Source organism: Clarias gariepinus, chromosome 11 (assembly GCF_024256425.1).
Source record: "Clarias gariepinus isolate MV-2021 ecotype Netherlands chromosome 11, CGAR_prim_01v2, whole genome shotgun sequence".
Classification (NCBI taxonomy): Eukaryota; Metazoa; Chordata; class Actinopteri; order Siluriformes; family Clariidae; genus Clarias; species Clarias gariepinus.
Window position 1 is genome coordinate 26731714 of NC_071110.1, and position 19118 is coordinate 26750831.

General features: G+C 37.6%; 1 protein-coding gene across 1 annotated transcript; it reads left to right on the plus strand.

Moving 5' to 3' along the window:
• The first annotated feature begins 550 nt into the window (after positions 1 to 550).
• Positions 551 to 18471, plus strand: sae1 (SUMO1 activating enzyme subunit 1). The gene is made up of 9 exons (XM_053506950.1): positions 551 to 774; positions 2110 to 2221; positions 2316 to 2489; positions 9035 to 9180; positions 9258 to 9357; positions 9455 to 9560; positions 15326 to 15470; positions 15586 to 15655; positions 18093 to 18471. The coding sequence occupies exons 1-9, from the start codon at positions 674 to 676 to the stop codon at positions 18183 to 18185; spliced, it is 1047 nt and encodes a 348-aa protein (XP_053362925.1). The 5' UTR covers positions 551 to 673; the 3' UTR covers positions 18186 to 18471.
• The last annotated feature ends 647 nt before the right edge of the window (positions 18472 to 19118 follow it).

Sequence of the window (19118 nt, forward strand, 5' to 3'; positions counted from 1 at the left end):
AGAACAATTATTATTTAAAGATTATTACATGTTTTGGATGCCTTCAGCATTGTTTTGAAAATAAAGGGTGTGTCCAAAATTTGTAGTTTAATAATAATAGTTTAATAGTGTAGTTATGAACAAAGTACACTTAGTGCAGCTGTACTAATAATAGCAGTATATATATATATATATATATATATATATATATATATATATATATATATATAATATTAAAATTGTTTAATGAAATTGTACAGCTGCACTAAGTGTACTTTGTTCATAACTACACTATATATATATATATATATATATATATATATATATAGACGAAATATCTCATATATAAGAGTATATATGAGAGCCAAAAGAACTGAGCTGAAGAACTAAGCTGGCTGAATGAAAAGGGTTTAGTTTGTATTTATTGTATTTACACTGGTCTTATATACTCCATGTAGCACATCATCGTGTTTATATTTAATGTTACGATGTACTATTTTATCAAACGTTTTATCATGAACTTACGTTCGAAGGACTGTTTTTTTTTTAATAACGTTCCATGGTACCGCACACGTCATCATTATGCGCCGGTTTGAATGAGACCAAGCGGGAGTTTGGTCGCGTTGAATGAGCCGCTTTATTTACTGTATTATTGAGCATCTGCGACAGTTTCTAATTTTTGTTACATTTTAAAATGATTGATACAATCGAAAAGGACGATAATATCATCAGTGAGGAAGAAGCAGCTCAGTATGACCGGCAAATTCGGCTCTGGGGTTTGGACGCACAAAAGAGGTTTGAGCTCTGCTAGCTGGAGAGCTAACTGAACCGCTAACATGCTAATAAATATAGGATGTATAAATGTGCTGCTCAGTTATTTCCTGATTAAAAGCGCGCTTATTGTACAGTAAATTAGTGATGTATATATAATTCATAGCAGCACACACAAACGTGTGTGTGTGTGTGTGTGTGTATGTTTCTAAATGAAGAGTCTATATCCGGTTAATCCATCTATGATCTAAAGACTGTAGATGGTCCAAGTCATCTAATACATTTAGGATAAAACAGTCATATATTGCTTAGAGTATGATTCAGGTTTAATAAAGAAACTGATTTGTTGTACGCATAGAAAAAATCTATAGAAATGAAGAATCTATATCAATAAAAGAAAGGTTTTGTCTGTATATTGGTCAGAACTCGCTCTTTCAATGATATCTTTACGTTTCATACATTGAAGGACCAAAAACAGTCTCAGAAAAAATGTTTTGTCTGTCAATCCAGATTTTGTCACAGCATCAGGCCAACCTGGCTGAATAGAATTTACTAAAATGTTTGCAGTACTTTGATATTTGCCAGAAGTTTAACCTGCAGCATAATTAAAATCTGAATGTTGAGTAAAAACAATGTTATAAACAGTTTTGTGGTGGATTTAATAATCTACTTGACTTTAAAATAAGCTACTAATAAGTTATTTGCTCAATGTAAATACACACCTAAACCAATAGATATTCAAAGCAAAACTTTACTTTTACTAGGATAATTTAATATTAAACTTTATTAAAACTTTAGTTTTACTGGGATAATTTCATATTTTTACCACTAAAATAACAGCGCTGAAGTGGTACTGTATAAGTGAATTTTAACATCTACTTTTTCGATTTCTCATCTGCGATTCACTCTCTGATTACTGAACAGGGAGTGTATTTGGCTGATGACGAAAAAAGTAAAACTTAGCATAAACATAAACTTTTCTTATATCCTCTTTTTCCCATTGATTGTAAAAAGATAAAACAACCTTAGATTCAAAATCAAATTCAAAATTTGTACAATTTTCCAATATTTAGCTACCAATCCAGTGGAACCAACTACCATATAATGATGTCACACCAAACAAAGTTTTGTGAAATTATTATTTAAAAAAAGACAGGCAGACATGTACATGGGCTTCAACCTGAAATAATAAACGTGGAAACGATTTCTATAAACTATAAACTTTCTATAATACTTTAGCTAGCACACTATACATGATTTGTTTATGTTAGATTTAATTTTATTAATTATAGAAAAAAAGATTAAACAATACATGACTAGTCAAATGCAGCTAGTTAAGATGTAGTTACTCTGTGTTAGGTTAAGAGGCTCTCGAGTGCTGCTCGTTGGACTCCGAGGACTGGGTGCAGAAGTGGCAAAGAACCTTATTCTAGCTGGAGTGAAAGCACTTACTCTTCTGGACCACGAACAGGTATGCCATTCTTCACTGCCATGAGTTACACAATCCATACACTAATACGTATTGCTGCATCTAGCAGAGAAGTGATCATGTCCTTCATCTTCAGGTTACTGAAGAATCAAGACGAGCTCAGTTCCTCATTCCGGTGGATGCAGATGGCCGAAATCAGGCCCAGGCTTCTCTGGAACGAGCCCAGTTCCTCAACCCCATGGTAGAAGTAAAGGCTGACACAGAGCAAGTGGAAAGCAAGCCTGATGACTTCTTTCTTCAGTTTGATGCGGTAAGTGTTTGAATGAGCACTCAGCACTGCTTACTGAGTTTGCATACTGAAATGCTTTGTAATTATTAATGGTAGTTTCTGTAGTAGATTTTCAGGTTTCTTTTTTTTTTTTTCATAGAAAGACATGCATATATAAAATGTTGTTGAGGTTTTATCCGTAATAAACTGGTATAATACACAGAGGGTTTTAATCCTTTAGTATTGCAAAGTGTTTTATTTCTTTAACATTATAGCATTTTGACTAAAATCAACATTTAAATGTGTTAATGGAAGTACTCCTTTAAGCCAGCTCCCTGAGGCTGTGTTCCGATCAGTTTGAAGTAGTGTACACTGCACAGGGTATTCAGACATGTTAAGTGCGATTCCAAACAACAGGGAGCGAAACTGCTCAGTTTAAAGGGAACTGTAAATGGTGTAGGGAACACGTGAACAAACGTGTAGAGTCATCACTTTGTCGGAAGTGGACTTGAGAAACTTCCTCTCAGTCACCGTATGTCGCTGAAGTGTGAAAAACATGCAGCTTGAAAAGGGAGTTATTTATCTATTATAATTATTATATTAATAAAACAATTAATTGCAATCTTATTCAATCAGTATATTCTTACTATTATATTGGCTAGTAATGTGTAAAACAAAACTGTGCAATTTAAATTTCTACATACATCATGTCAATTGTTTAAATAATTTATTGACATGTTTTACTTAACCGTCATTCCCGGAGTGCACAGGGAGTAGGGAGCACCCTTTGAAGTACAGAGTAAAGCACTAGCAGCCTTTTATAAGCTCACTCTTAGTGTAGAATTCTCATGTGATCACGAATTGGAATCTTAACAATGCTATATCTACCCACGGCTAGGAAGCAAATTCAAACTTTCTCCAGACGATGGCGCAAAAGCTTTTCTGCTGCGCCATTTCAGAGCTTGAATGTACAATACTGGACTTTTTAACGTTTGTTTAATATTTAATATTAATAGTGTTTGTAAGAGAAGTTGTTTCCTTTCATCAATAATATCATAGCAGCTTTAAACAGGTGGTATTTACGTCACGTGCGCTTCTCTTTTTTTAACTTTCAACTTGAAAACAAAAACAGTGTCTCTACCTGAACATGTTGCGTAGCAGGGCCGCACGATTCTTGGTAAAATCTAAATCATGATTTTTCCCCATGGGAATTGAGATCATGATTCTGTCACACAATTCTTTTTTTTTTTTTACCAAAACATTTATTGAACCCAAGTTAAATAAAAAAATTTAAAAAAGGTTGTCTGCCCAGGCCTTTCATCTTTTGTAACAAAAATGCTGCTTTCCCTTATTTTAGAGGGAATCACTTTAAATCACTTACTCGTTCCAATCCATCGCAGGGCAGACATCAGACACACTCACGCACTAACACTGTAATCAGACCATAGTATATATTTTAGTTTTTAGTGTGTCTGTGTGTGCGTCCGTGTGTGTGTCAATTATCTTATTGTGATAAAAAAAAAAAAAATTAAAAGACACATGGGACACGTGCACACTAAGGGACACAGAGAGCATTAAAAGAAGCCAATCAGAAACAGAACAGAATCTACTCCTCTCCTGTTTCTGATTGACTGGTATTGTAACTGCTCTAATCTCTGATTGGCTGGAATTGAACGAGCGAGCTAATGAGCACCGTAATTGAAGAAGAGAGATGTGAGAATTAAATGAGGTTTATGATTAAATTATTCACTCATCTCTGCTGAATTAATAGCGTTTTGTTTTACACTGTGTAAGTGTGATCAATGTGTGTGAATCTGGGATTGTTGTCAAGTAAATAAGCGAACACATGAATGCAGTGTGACCTGGATGCAAATGAATCTCCGTTATTCAGAAATGACATCACGTGTGTGTCTGAATCGAGATCGAGATTTTATTATATATTTTTTAATTAATGCAATCGTATTGCCTAAAAGCAGAAAGTCCACCATTAGGAAAACACTGCCAGATTTACTGCCCGTTAAGAAACCCTGACACTGGAGACTTCCTATAAATACGAATTTCATATCTGTAACTCGGTTGTTCGTGTAAAAATGATCATAGTTTATAGAATAAACACATTAATAGAAATCCATAATTTGAACTATACCTGGTATTACTGTTTGAGTTTTGCTTTCATAGAAAATTATTTACTTGTGGATTAACGTTCAAGTCTAGTAGATAATTTTCATAGCCGGATAAGTAAGTCTTTAATTTTGTGCAGCATATTCTGATACATTATTCTGATGTGTTGAAATATGTTGAACTCGAGTAAGGCAAGATGACAGTGGAATGTGATTAGAATCATTCATGACACTTTGAGTTTGAGTTCTCTTAATGGCCAGTAGATGGCGGGTTAAAGCCATAGTATTGGTGCTGCTTGGGGTAAAAGATGCTCGGGTGTAATGTTTGGTTATCTCATTCTGTTCTTCCAGTTTCAGGGTGTTAGTGTGTTTATATGAGAATTGAAACACGTTAAATAAGTTGTTCTGCTCAGTAGTGCCCGATGACATACATAAATAAATAAAATATCAGAAGCAAGCGAATATTTTATTAAATCATTGCTTAACTGGAGGCGAAGAGCGGCTGGCTCCCTTCTTAATGTCCCAGAATGGATAAATAAAGCTGCCCATTCCTAGGAGGGTTGTCATTGTTTTGCTTAGAAACTGGACCTTGGCCCATTCTTGTTTATCAGCGAATCTGTCAGCATATGAATGTTCAAAGCTCAGATGATCTGCCTCCCAGCCTGTCTGTGTTTGCGAGCCTCGGAATTCTCCCAGTGGGAGTACTAGGGAGAGTTTATAAGGAGGGGAAGAGGAGTGCTGTGAAGAGGGGGTTCGTTACAGGCAGCACAGCTCTTTTATCTGCCTCCACTGATATTTCAAAGAGATATAAGGGGGGAGAAAGGCTGGCATGCTTGGGAGTGTGTTTGCGGCTGCATCGTTCGTGCTGTACATCACTGATTGACAGCTTCTTCTTTTTTTTCTTTTTTTTGCTCATGGGACCCATGGATGTCGGATTGTTAAATTGACATCTCAGTTCGGTCTGTCAGTGAGCAGGAATGTTAGTTCGTATGCTGTTTCCGTATCCTCACAATGACCAGGGTGGCAAATCAGTTTCGCTAGCTTTAAAGACTGTGATGTTTACTGAAAAACCATGACATCCTGTTGAGCCGGTCATGTCAGGGCAATCTTCCTTCCTATTTCCTTTTTTAAAAAAAATTCATTACATGATGTCATTGCTTCAATGCATCATGGAAGTACTTGTTTTTTATTAGTCGACCAAAACCCGTTTTGATAGGACACTCGTGTGATGAAGCAGTCTGTCCCTAAAGTTCCCGGATCATGTGCTTCTTTTCTGAGAAGCGATATCAACATTAAGTATCGGTTTACATAACTTAACCCGCAATGTTTTGGAATCCTTGCGGATTCAACGTTCAGCTAAGAGTCCATTGCTTATCAGTTAGTGAGTGCCGCGCTGATGTTCTAGGGAGGTAAATGACTAAACGGCCTTCAGTCTCGTCTGATAAAATGACGGTTCAGCGTGTCCTTCTAGGAGCTACCCAGTGTCTTCAACCTGGCACTGTGTATATCAATAACCGAACAGTAAGCAAACTGGTGAGTATTTCATGTAAACAGGCTTATCATTAATACAGAATGGGAGGGTGCAAGGGTTGGTGTCTTGGATAAGCTGGACCAAGCCTGCTGATTAGTCAGTCAGAATGTTATAAATGCTTGGCTGCCTGGGAAACCCCTCGCATGGTCAAGGGCAAGGCAAAAAAAAAAATGCATTTAAAGTATTTTCAACAACATGACCCTTCATATACCTCTACGTTTATTATGCAATCTAATAAACAACAAACTACAAATCAGACATAAACAGTACAAAATGTCTGGTGCTCTTCCCTGTTTTCTTGATGTGATGGTACGGGAGCGTCACGGATCTCTGACAGCTGGTATCTGATTACAAACTGAACTGATTAGGCTTACGGGAGGTTTTTTTTTGGTTTTAAATGTAAATATCCAGTAAAATCTCATTTCTTGCATGAGATTGCAAGATTTCTGAGATCTTCATGAGATAAAAGTACACTTGACGCACAGATTTAGATGTTAGTCAGTCTGGTTTTATCACAGTGTTTTCTAACCGAAAAACATTTCCTCATCACTTTGGTAAAATACTATTATTTTTCTTAGGTAGAAATGCGAGAGTATTTTACTAGCAGAAAAATTGCAACTTTGGACAAATCCTAGTGTTTTGGTCCTATTTTTCTTCTGTATTCCGATGGGTTTTCTTCTCCAGACATACAGTGGTGTGAAAGTGTTCACCCCTTTACTGATTTCTTTCTTTATTTTTTTTTTACATGTTTGTCACACTTTAATGTTTCAAATCATCAAACAAATTTAAATATTAGTCAAAGATAACACAAGTAAACACATCATGCAGTTTTTAAATTATCATTAAGGGAAAACAAAATCCAAAACTACACAGCCCTGTGTGAAAGTGTTTGCCCCCCTTAACCTAACAACTGGTTGGGTCACCCTTAGCAGCAACAACTGCAATCAAGCGTTTTTGATTACTTGCAATGAATCTGTTACGGTGCTGTGGAGGAATTTTGGTCCACTCAGCTTTGCAGAATTGTTGTAATTCATCCACATTGGAGGGTTTTCAAGCATAAACCGCCTTTTTAAGGTCATGCCACAGCATCTCGTTTGGATTCAGGTCAGGACTTTGACAAGGAGACTCCAAAGTCTTTATTTAGTTTTTCTTCAGCCATTCAGAAGTGGACTTGCTGGTGTGCTTTGGATTATTGTCCTGCTGGAGAACCCAAGTTCGCTTCAGCTTGAGGTCACAAACAGATGGGCTGACATTCTTCTTCAGGATATTTTGGTACATAGTAGAATTCATCGTTTCATTTAACACAGCAAGTCTTCCAGGTCCCAAAGCAGCAAAACAGCCCCAGACCATCACACTACCACCACCATATTTTACTGTTGGTATGATGTTTTTTTTATTATTATTTTTTTATGCATTGTTACTTTTACGCCACACATATTGGGACATACGCTTCCAAAAGTAAAACTTTTTTTCTCGTCAGTCCACAGAGTATTTTCTCAAAAGTCTTGGGGATCATGAAGATGTTTTTTGGCAAAACTGAGATGAGGCTTTATGTTCTTTTGTGAGGTCTTTTGTGATCTCTTGGATTACTTGGGGTAATTTTGGTTGGCCGTCCAATCCTGGGAAGGTTCTCCACTGTTCCATGTTTTTATCATTGGTAGATAATGACTCTGACTGTGGTTTGCTGCAGTCCTGAAGCTTTAGAAATGGCTTTATAACCTTTACCAGGCTGATAGATCTCAATTATTTTTTTTTTTCATTTGTTTTTGAATTTCTTTGGATCTCGGCATGATGTCTAGCTTTTGGGGATCTTTTGGTTTATTTCACTTTGTCAGGCAGGTCCTGTTTAAGTGATTGCGAACAGGTGTGGCAGTAATCAGGTCTGGGTGTGGCTAGAGAAATTGAACTTAGGTGGGATAAACCAGAGTTAAGTTATGTTTTAACAGGGCGGGGGTGGGGCAAACACTTTTTCACACTGGGCAATGTAGTTCTGGATTTAGTTTTGCCTTAATAATAAAAACCTTCATTAAAAAACTTTATGATGTATTTACTTGTGTTATCTCTGACTAATATTCAACCTAGTTTGATGATCTGAAACATTAGAGTGTGACAAACTTGCAAAAAAAAATCAGAAATCAGTAAGGGGGGCAAACACTTTTTCACACCATTTTTTTCCCAGAGCTGTATTATACTATTAATTTTTTTTAAGCAATTCTAAATAAACCTGCTCCTATCACACAGGACACTGTGCTGTATGTCAATGTGTGAATAATTTGGAGTGCACCACCTGTAGGATTATAAAGGATTGGCAAAATGTTAACGGCTTAAAGGCAAGAATTGTACAGCAGAAGCTCGGCATTCAAATTTTATTTGTTCTGGAGGGGAGTCCTTAAGGCGCAAATTCGTATTGCAATAATAAAGAATTGATGTAAATGCAAATAATCCATTCCGGCGATCCCAAAATATTACCAAACATTACCAAAAAAAAGTGCGAAAAATCACATAGCTTTGGAACACATGCCAAAGGCAGCGTTGCGTTGGAATTGTTTGTTGACTCTTTCCAAACAGCTTTCGCTGACTAACTTTTCATAGCTTTCCACTGACGCAAACCAGTTGTGACCGGTTCGCAGATGTACTCGCAACTTAGCTGGCGTTCTGTTTGGTTCGTTCGTATGCCGAAAATGCTTTGTATGCCAATTTCTTGCAAAATTTAAATTCTTAAGGCGAAGATTTGTAAGCGAGGGTATTTTTATGCCAAGTTACAGTATGAGCAGCTTAAGGTGAAGATGTCAGGTGTTCTATCCGAAAGTTACAGTCATGTACATACATCTCACCCATCTCGTAAATAGCAGAGGCACAAATTCAGCAGTAAAATTGAGAACTGTATTAATTCCCTCTTTGCTTTGTTAAGTCGTTGTTATTTCTCTTGCAACCAGGTTTGCCTGACCAGATGCTCCAGAGACCTGATGGTACGCGTGGACCAGCTTTGCTCCAAAAGTAACATTAAAGTCTTCTGTGGGGATGTCTTTGGTTACCATGGATACATGTTTTCTGACCTGGGCTCGGAGCATCATTATGTGGAGTACGAGGTGCTTTTGTTATCTGATTATCTTGTGTTTCTTTTGTACAGTATTTTCAAGGTGTCTTTGTTTTCCTCAGAGAGAAGCCGAAGGTGGTAAAACAGTCGGAAGAGTCTAACGATGGGCCTGAAGTAAAGAAACTTAAAATTGATCCCAATGAGACTACCATGGTGAAAAAGGTGCGTTAATCCTGAACGTCTCCTGTCGATAACATTAACATTATATTACGTTAATCATCTGAATTTATCCACTGGCTTTTTTTTGTTGTGCGTGTAGACGGCCAGTTTCTGCTCTCTGAAAGAATCTCTAGAGATTGACTGGACAAGTGAGGAGGCCAAACGCAATCTCAAGCGTATACCCCCAGATTACTTTTTACTACAAGGTACCCATTTCATCCATCTTTATTTTTTATTCTTTTAGTTTAGGTGCTTAATTATTATTATTTTTTTTTTTGTATTTCAAATCAAAGCTTTTATAACAGATTTATTGTATGCTCACAGGCATATGCCAAAGATATGAAAAGTGTAAAACCGTTAATTTCCATTTAGTGACAACCCTTAAAATTCCATAAACAGCAAACCACACAGAGAGCGGAAAAAGCGACAAAACCACAACTGAAGAGTAAAAACCGTGCCTCCAGAAGATAGCATTTACTAATTCTTCCCGTTATGCAGCTCAGCCTTTGCAGGATCATACTACGAACATACCCCCTGGATACAAACAAATGTATTGGGAAATTGTTCATATGAATGCTTAGGCAAGAAATGTGTTATTTACAAAATCCCATTTGGGGAAAAAAGTTGTTCAGTTTCTACTTGTTGTCCTGAAGCTATCTAAATTTATGCATAAAGCCCATATCCCGCATTGCACTATGTAGAATATTTGTATTGTAACGATGTATGTATTTTCGATTACCAGGTAATTACCTAGAACTGCTATCTGTGCCGAACGTATTCACAACATTTACCTATGAAGTATCTACGAAACCTCAAAATTTGCTAAGAATTGTCAAGACTTGTCAAGAACTGCTCACCAAATATCCATGTTTTGGATACCTGTGTTTACAGAAGCTATGAACCACCCAGGCAACTTGTATGATAAACGTCACTATGCTCAATATATTATCTATTAGGAGGGGATACTATTTAGTAGTCAAGGGCAAAAGGTTGGATTAAGCCACTGTAATGGATTCGCTCCACCTCCTGTATGGAAGGTTTTTTTTACAAGCTCTCTCTCTCTAGTGATTGCTTCAACTGTTCCAGGTTAACACTAAACAAGGAATTCATCTTCTTTTCAGAATTAATGAACCATTGCGAAAATGCACGAAGCACCCATGAAGTCTAAAAAACAAATGTAATGAGTTTAATGAGTAATGAGAACTTTTTTTTTTTAAGTCTACATTTTCTCTTCTGAAACATGAAAGGCCATACTTGCCTCTGATAAACTTTGTGACTATCTCTGCGATCTCCTACAATCTCTGAATCATAGCGGTTTAGAATCAGATTTGTGAACGAAAGATTTGTGGAGAAAGGGCTTAAGAAGAACTAATGCAAGCCTAGACTTGATAAACTTCAATCATGTCATTTAAATGCGTTACTGCACTTTTACATTTATATATGGAATATATGATGATGGTTAAATTGCTTATTTAGTAATGATTACAGCATTTAGCAGAAGCACTTTGTATCCTCCATCAAAAAACACTTCCTCTAGTCTAGTTCATCCTCTAGTTGAGTTAATTGTTAACAAACCTGTTACACGCTATTACCCAGTTAAGATTCTGACGGAATGACGGATTAAGGCAGAGCGTTAGCAAACCGTGTTGAGATTAGGCACCGTTCACGATAGTCAGTTTAATAGGAACCCCCGCACATTTATGTAAACCTCATCATTTAGACTTGTGGCAACAAAACAGTGCACAAAACCATGCAAATTCTGGTCAACAGCTTCATTTGATTGTAGCATCAAAATGAGGGGAAAGTGTTTTTACCCATGGTTTGGTTGTTGGTACCAGCTGGGCTGATTTGATTATCTCAGAAACTGCTGATCTCCTGGGAATTAGACACACAAACAGTCTCTAGAGTTTATATGGTTTTGGGGGGAAAATAACAAACATCCTTGAGCAGGGGGTCTACAGGCAGTAACACCTTGTTTGTGTAAAAGGTTAGCGAAGAATGACCAGACTGCTTTGCGCTGACAGGAAGTTTAGTCTCTCCTTCAGAGCAAGAGCAAGCACCTGAGTTTATTTTGGACACAAACTCTGAAACTGGACAGTGGATGTCTGGATTTTTTTTTCCTTCTCATCAACAGTTTAGTTCAGAAGAGCGTGATCTCACATTCCTGTTCTTGCCTGACAGGAGCAGAACCCAATCTGCTGTTGTAAGACATCCAGCTCAAGGTTAGAGGTCAGATGTATGCTGAGATGCTTTTCCACTCATGTAAAAAAAAATGAGTAATTAATTTACTCTATCCTTCCAGACGGCTTGAACCAATCCGGCTCAAATTCCATCTTACCTCTCCACTTAAAAATTCCACTTATTCTTTCTTATTTGGTTTTCACACCGTCCTGTATTACCTTTTATAGACCATTCTTGTGTGTGAAACATCACAAGATATTGCTAGTATCTATGCTTCAATCCAAGGCAGACAGAACACACTTTTTCCCCAGTTCTGATGATGCATGTGAACATTATCTGATCCGTATCTGCTTGGTATGTTAAGATACAATACTGTATTTGCTAAACACAAATTTTCTTCAAATGAACCTAGGCATGGCAAAAAACGGAATACCAGAAAGCGTCTTTCTTGTCCACTCCATTTAAACTGAGAATAGACAAATACAGTATTAAGACAGAATTAATTATTGGCACCATTGATAAATGATAGGAGAGAGCATGGCATCTTTGCTTTTTTTGGGGGAAAAGAAAAAGTTTATATTATATAAATTAGAGATGCACGCCAGTAGAGCGCCAGAAATGTATTATTTCATATCTACAAGATTCACAGCTCTGCATGTACATCCCAACTTTATAATGGATTCAGATTAATCTTCTATACTGATTATGCTATACAAGGTTGCAGGGGATCTGGAGCATAATCCACGAGACTTGGGGCACGAGGCGTTGAAGGGCACACACACGCACGCATTATGGGTAAATTTTGAGAACACCACTCACCGTAATCTGCATGTTTTTGGATTGTGGGAGGAAACCGGAGTACCCAGAGGAAATCCCACCAAACCCGGGGAGATTATGCAAACTCAATGCACACAGACCCGAGATGGGAATCAAACCTTTGACCCTGCAAGTCTTTAGTGCTAACCACTATGGTACCATGCCTCTTTGATAAAAAAAATATTAGATTATTCCTAATTCTTTTGATTGTGTAAAGCTGCTTTGTGATGATGTTTTATTTGCACTATACAAATAAAATTGAATTAACATATTTAAATTATTTTCAACTGTAAATACCAGTTTCTTGTCTATTGGAAATATACCACTGCTATGAATCATAATCGTAGTCAGATTAGGTAGAAGATATGAAGCTCTTCAAAAGGATGTTCCACAGGGTGTGAATAATTTTTTCCCAAAAGCACAGGGTTCACAAAAACAACAACAACACACCTTTCCAGTATAGAGCTGATTTTAATAAATGAAATCAACTCTTGATCTTTACTCAGTTGCCCCCTCAAGAAATTGTTAATGCGTGTTAATGGATTTTAAGAAATTTTCTAAAATGCAAATATGGCCTTGTGAAAACTTTTCACAACACTGTTAAATATTTTTTGGTTGTTTCCAAGCTCACTAGTGCATTACATGGTGGTAATAATTTTGTCTCGAAGTTAAAGGGATGCAACCTTTAAAAAGATGTTTCTCCGTACATTTAGTTCACTCTCGTCTAATTTTAGAAACCGTCAAAATAATGCTTACTGTGTCGTCACACTGTGCTGGTTCCATTGACAACACTGTCTGCTCTGAATCTTTTTATAATAGCTCACCTGGCATTCTCATAGGTCACAGCTGATTTCTCATGGCAGGCTGTCCATGACCAGTCATGTGCAGTGACTTTAAAACTGAAAACACTGTCCGCCTTTCTTAAAGAAAAAAAAGGCACAGATCACTTAAAAAAAATGTCTTTAAATGCTCCAATGCTTCACATATAGTTGTGAACCGATGGAAACAAAAACAAGCCCTATTTGTGTGTTGAAGCATTTAAAGGTTAGCAAGTACATTAGAGCGCTTATAAATGGCACGTAACGGCTGAGCTGCTTTTGAGGAAGAACTGTTTCCTTCAAGTTATCTCACTGATTTATCTGAGGTTATGTCAGCTTACTGATGGGGCTCTGAGACAGATGGTGTGCCACTGATTTAAATCCTTTCTACTCTTCAAGCAAAGTCTGATGTAATTTCAGAGTGCACTGTGGAGCACAAACTGACTGACAGCTATATTAGTCTAAAGATGTATTAGATGTATTTTTTTTATGTCTGTCCTGTATTTAATGTGTGTTATTTTAATGCATACTTTAAAAAAAATACCGAAGGTGAGTTAGGAAAGGAAACATACACATTAAATGGATGCATAAGAAGCAAAAGTTTGCTAAGACAAGGTTTTATATGCTGTTTTATTGTTCTGGTTTTAAAAGTATCCAGATTGCTAATTTAAAAATTATACAAAGAAATAAGTAAGTAAATAAATGTGTTTTTAGACACAGGGGATCTTGACGTGAGCAGCATTCATTTCATGCGTTTTCAAAGGTTTTTTTAATTTGAAAATTGCACGAATAATAATCAGAGATAAGTACGAGGGGTGTTCAAGTCAAACTGGGACTTGGGAAGACGTAAAACGAAGACGTAAAACTAACTGACATTTACAGAAGATGTCAAACGCAGTACAGTAACATTTTAAAGACGGCTGTATGTCCTTGAGCGGCGATCCCGGCCGAGGTGACTCGGTGCCCACTGCAATCGTTCCTGTGAACATTCATGGAGTGCAAAACATGATCCTTGAAAATCGACAGAAAACTCATCACCAGCTTCCGGAGGAGACGCATTCGTATGTGGGAACTTTACACACAATCATTTACCAACACCACTTTCACATTACAGGAACTTGGCTGGGAGTCATCGCCACTTCCCGTGTACAGCGTACTGACCTCGCTCCAAGCCGTTTTCACATGTTAAAGGAGTTCCCGTTAGGCCAGTGTATCTGACGTAAAGCAGGTGGGCTATTCATAGCTCTGGCATGGCTGTTTTTTACTGAGAAAACTTTCTTACTTGATAGCATTCAAGTACAAGTGGAATGCTGGGAAATTTGCATTAGTGGAGCAAGGACTTGTATAGAGAATATAAGGGAGTTTTTACTTTTATAACTATGTTCTGTGCAATTGAAAGTCCTGCTTTGACTTGAACGGCCTTTATAAAATAAGCTGCTGTGCAAAAGCAGTGTATGGTTTGGCTTGTTTGGATGAATTTTAATCAACATACATTTTTTTAAAATAATGAAATAAAGATTCTAGACACAGACTCATTAATGTGTTTAAAATTAAAATTTTATTTATTTTTTTTATCTGTTCTGACTTTATCTTATCGGTGGGATTCTTATTCTGAATATGCATGTAGGAACTTTTGTGTTGGAAAGGAATTTAAGTGGAGATGTAAGATAAATTCAGAAAGTCAGAGGTTTGGTGCATCTAGCTGCAAACATTATTACATCTATCTGGAAACATTTCATGGAGATGTGGGTAAAAAGAAATAATGTTTCCTTCCTGCATGATGATATTTGTGGTTCACTTTGTGCCTAGTGGAAATTCAGCATGCCTCAGTTGATGGTGTGATGAGTGGGTGGTCAAGAAAGTCAGTTTCAGTGTTTGGCAATGTTGCATGGGGATGAGCGGTTACGTAATACCTGCCAACAATCCTCAAGTATTCACATTGCAATTGCGTCTCGTTTTCGAATTAGCTGTATGTTATATAAAATTTTATTTATTTTTATTTTAAGTTAAATTACAAGTTAATTGTCCGTTTCAAGCCTCAGCAAACTCAAAACATTCTGTTTCATAACCTAGCTCAAACATCGCACATCAATGCTCTGCTGCTTCCCTGACAGCCCTTCTTACTTCATCTCTCTCTTTTTCTGTCTCTCCTTCAGTATTGCTGAAATTCCGCACCGATAAAGGTCGAGACCCTCATCCAAGTAGCTTTGCCGAGGACTCTCAGTTGCTCCTGCAGATTAGAGATGATCTCTTAGAGGCTCAGGGGCTGAATCCAGATCTGCTGCCTGACAGCTTCGTCAGGTCCTCACCACCACATCCACTGTTCAACAGTTATATCATCTCTATAGCTGTCTAAATCACAGCAATCACTTAATATTATTATAATAAATAAATTATATATGCTCTGTCTTTATAGTTACTGTTTCTCTGAGATGGCTCCAGTCTGTGCTGTGGTGGGAGGAGTACTTGGTCAGGAAATAGTCAAGGTAGGTTCTCACTTTTGGTTTCATTCCGTATTTATTTATTTAGTCAAATCGTGTGTGTCTACGGTTTAAATATGTTCAGAAACCGAGCATGTGGAAATTCCACCAACAGTTTCTCAACTCGCTTTTATATTTGGCCTATACGTACAAGCAAAACCGCATCTGATCAGGGTGCGTGTAAAATCGTGGTGATGTTTGAACATCCCACTACCACTAGGCAGGTCTGTGCATCCGTCCCAGTTTTTTCCCGATATTTTAAGAATGTATAGAATTTAACTGGAATTTCCTTTGCAACCAGTAAATAAACCAATCAGATTTTGGAAATGATCCAAGCAGGTTCAAGGTAACACCAAGGTCAGGTCCACGAAGAAGTTTTTCTTCAATAGATTCCTTCCTGTTTAAAAAGGATGTTAAGTCTATTTCATGCTCAGTTTCCTTGTTACCTTCTTGGATAGGGGTAGACTCCTAAAGACTTTCCTTTTATAGGCATACTGCAGCAGAACCTGCATAAATATACATGAGGGTAATTCGGGTGTACCGTACACAGAATACATAAATAAGGGACGTGCATGCACACGGCTAATTTTAACATTTCCACTAAGATCACTCAGATCGTTGATGCAGGGTTTACTTCACCTGTATTGTACCACGAGCCGCTGGACCAGGACAAAGTGTCCGGTTGAATCAGATATGAGTCATTAAATCTACAGTAATGGCATATGAGTAATAATAATAATAATAATAACATGAATAATAGTATACAGTACCAGTCATAAGTTTAGACACACCTTCTATTTCATTGTTTTTTTTTTTCATTAGTGTATTTACATTCTAGAACAATACGGGAGATTTTAAAGCTATTAAATAACACGCATGACATTAGGTAATTAGGTAACAACAACAACAACAGTTAGATATTTTAATACATAAATGTCAGCTGTTCTGGAACAGTTCTTGCATGAACAGTATTGTCAAGTGCATTTGTAAAAACCCATCAGACATCATGATGAAACTGGCTCTCATGAAGACCATCCCAGAAAAGCAAGACCAAAACTTATCTCTGCTGCAGTTCATTTAAAATAGGCACCAATTAACAACCAGCACCTTAGATTAGAGCCGTTATGAAGGTGAAGTAGCAGACACATCATTATATCAACTGTTTAATAGAAGATTATTGCATATTTTGGACGCCTTCAGCATTGTTTTAACGTGTAGAAAGAAATAACAATCAGAAAAAGATCATGGAATTAGAAGGTGTGTCCAAACTTTTGACTGATGGTGTAAATAAGTAGCACCAGTTAGGTTTACTAATTATCTTTAAAATTCTAAATGAATATAGATTTTTGTAGGGGTAGCTCAGTGGTTAAGGTGTTGGCCTTCTGATCAGAAGGTCACAGGTTCAAAGCCCAGCACCACCAAGTTGCCACTGTTAGGCCCTTGAGCAAGGCACTTAATCCTCAACTGCTTGGATGTGTCATGAGATGAAATGGAAGTCACTCTGGATACGGGTGTCTACCAAAAGCTGTTAGAAGGAGCTGTTTTTTTTCATATTATATATTTTTCATTAGTTCTAGTGCATGAAAAGTTCATAAAGTTATTAAATTGTTATTAGCATAATTGGCTTTAGAATAATTCATGTAGAGTTAGTATGAGGGCAATAAAATTTACTTGGTGTCAGTGTCCACACTTCATAATCAAGTTCATAATCATATACTCTTTAGGAACAGTGCCTAATAGGTAACAGGTTATCAGCAAAACCCTACAACCATATACAGTAGAATTTTCATGAGCTATGAAGGTGGCTTTTCTGATAAGCGTCTGTTTCGGGCATATGGCATCTGCCTTCCCCATTGGAATCTGGCAGTATATGAAAAACCTTTTAGCTGCTCACACTTGCAAATGCCAGAATCGAAAAGGTAACATTCCGGTCACTGGAATCCAATTCCTGTTAAAAATGTACACATAAACTCCAGATACGGTTTAACACTGGCCTTGAAACCCGCGCCACAATTGTTGATATTTGAGAATAGTGGACATAGGTCATGATTACACGGAAGACTGATTTAGTCCTGAGTCAGGTTAGTGACGTGATATAAACATGCATGTGTCGGATTAAGGTTGACCTCATCATACATTCTGCGTTTTTGTTGGAGTCAGTTAGAGAAGCCTAGTGGACCGTGTGAGTGCGGTGGATGCGCTGCTCGCTGGGCAAGCCTTCACACCCACATGGTGGTGGTGGAGAGAAGCCAGGCTGTCTCGCCATCTTCTTGCATGATGAAACAGGCTGTAACTCGCACATGGTCCTTTGCTGTCCCTTACCCCTCAACCACGAGTACCACAGAAAAGATCGCCCCAATGCTCATCTCTAAAAAAGCCTTCGGCCTCCATGCCGCACTGATGCTGATGTCCGTTTGTCACCTTGGTTGTGTGTGAAAAACAGGCGCTGTCCCAGAGAGATGCCCCACACAGGAACTTCTTCTTTTTTGATGGCCTGAAGGGCAACGGCGTGGTGGACTACTTTGGAGCCAAATGATGGTGGAGCCGTCCAAGGACAGTTGGACAATATGTAGGCGCTCAAGGCATCATGGAAGGACCTTTTTCGGTGCTGCAAAAAGCAAATGGTTTGAACAGTTAACACTTTTTTTGAGAAGCTTAGGCAGAATCTTTTATGGCTTGTATGTTTATATAGTCTCATGGCAAACCTGCTCAATTTTTTTCTGCCTACAGTTCTAACCAGTTAGTGAAGTTCTGTGACCAAGTTGATGTGATTTCCCATTTTGTAATGAAAAATTTGAAACAAATAAATTTCTTTTGGAATACATGGTCAGTTTGTGTTTTTATAGATGAGAGTACTTTTATTTCATGAATTAAATAATTTCATCATCTGTTCATTATTGTGTGTAATGTGTCAATTAAAGGAAACATCGCTCTCACTCATATACTGTACGTACTGTACTGCTGCATTTTTAAGTATGTCTAGCCAATCAGACAGAGAGATTGTGCTGAATGACATTGAAAAATGAAAAAACTGACAACGCAAAGTCAAGGTGAGCTGAAGTTTATGTATCAGGAAGACCATCTGTGGTTGGGTAATTCATTTATGACCTTGGCTGAGGTATATGCAATGACATGTTTGGCACAACATATCCAGTGACTCAGCATCAGAGAAACAATAAATGTTTTGCTCTGAAAGTTTCCCGTCAGCTAGAGAGTCTGGTCTTTCCAGTCTGGTCTGCTGGAATTTCAAACAAGATGGTTAAAACCAATACAAACGTCACGTGTTAGCAATTGGCAACTGTGCAGAAGACATACAAAGTAAACAATTAAGCAGCTAGATTGACCAGAAATGTGTTTTGATCACCAGACACCAAGCGACCATGTTGTGGTTCGCTCTGGTCAACAGTGGAATAGGATACACTGGAACAGGATACACCAGTTCGACAGGTGCCGAGGAGGAGTGGCACAG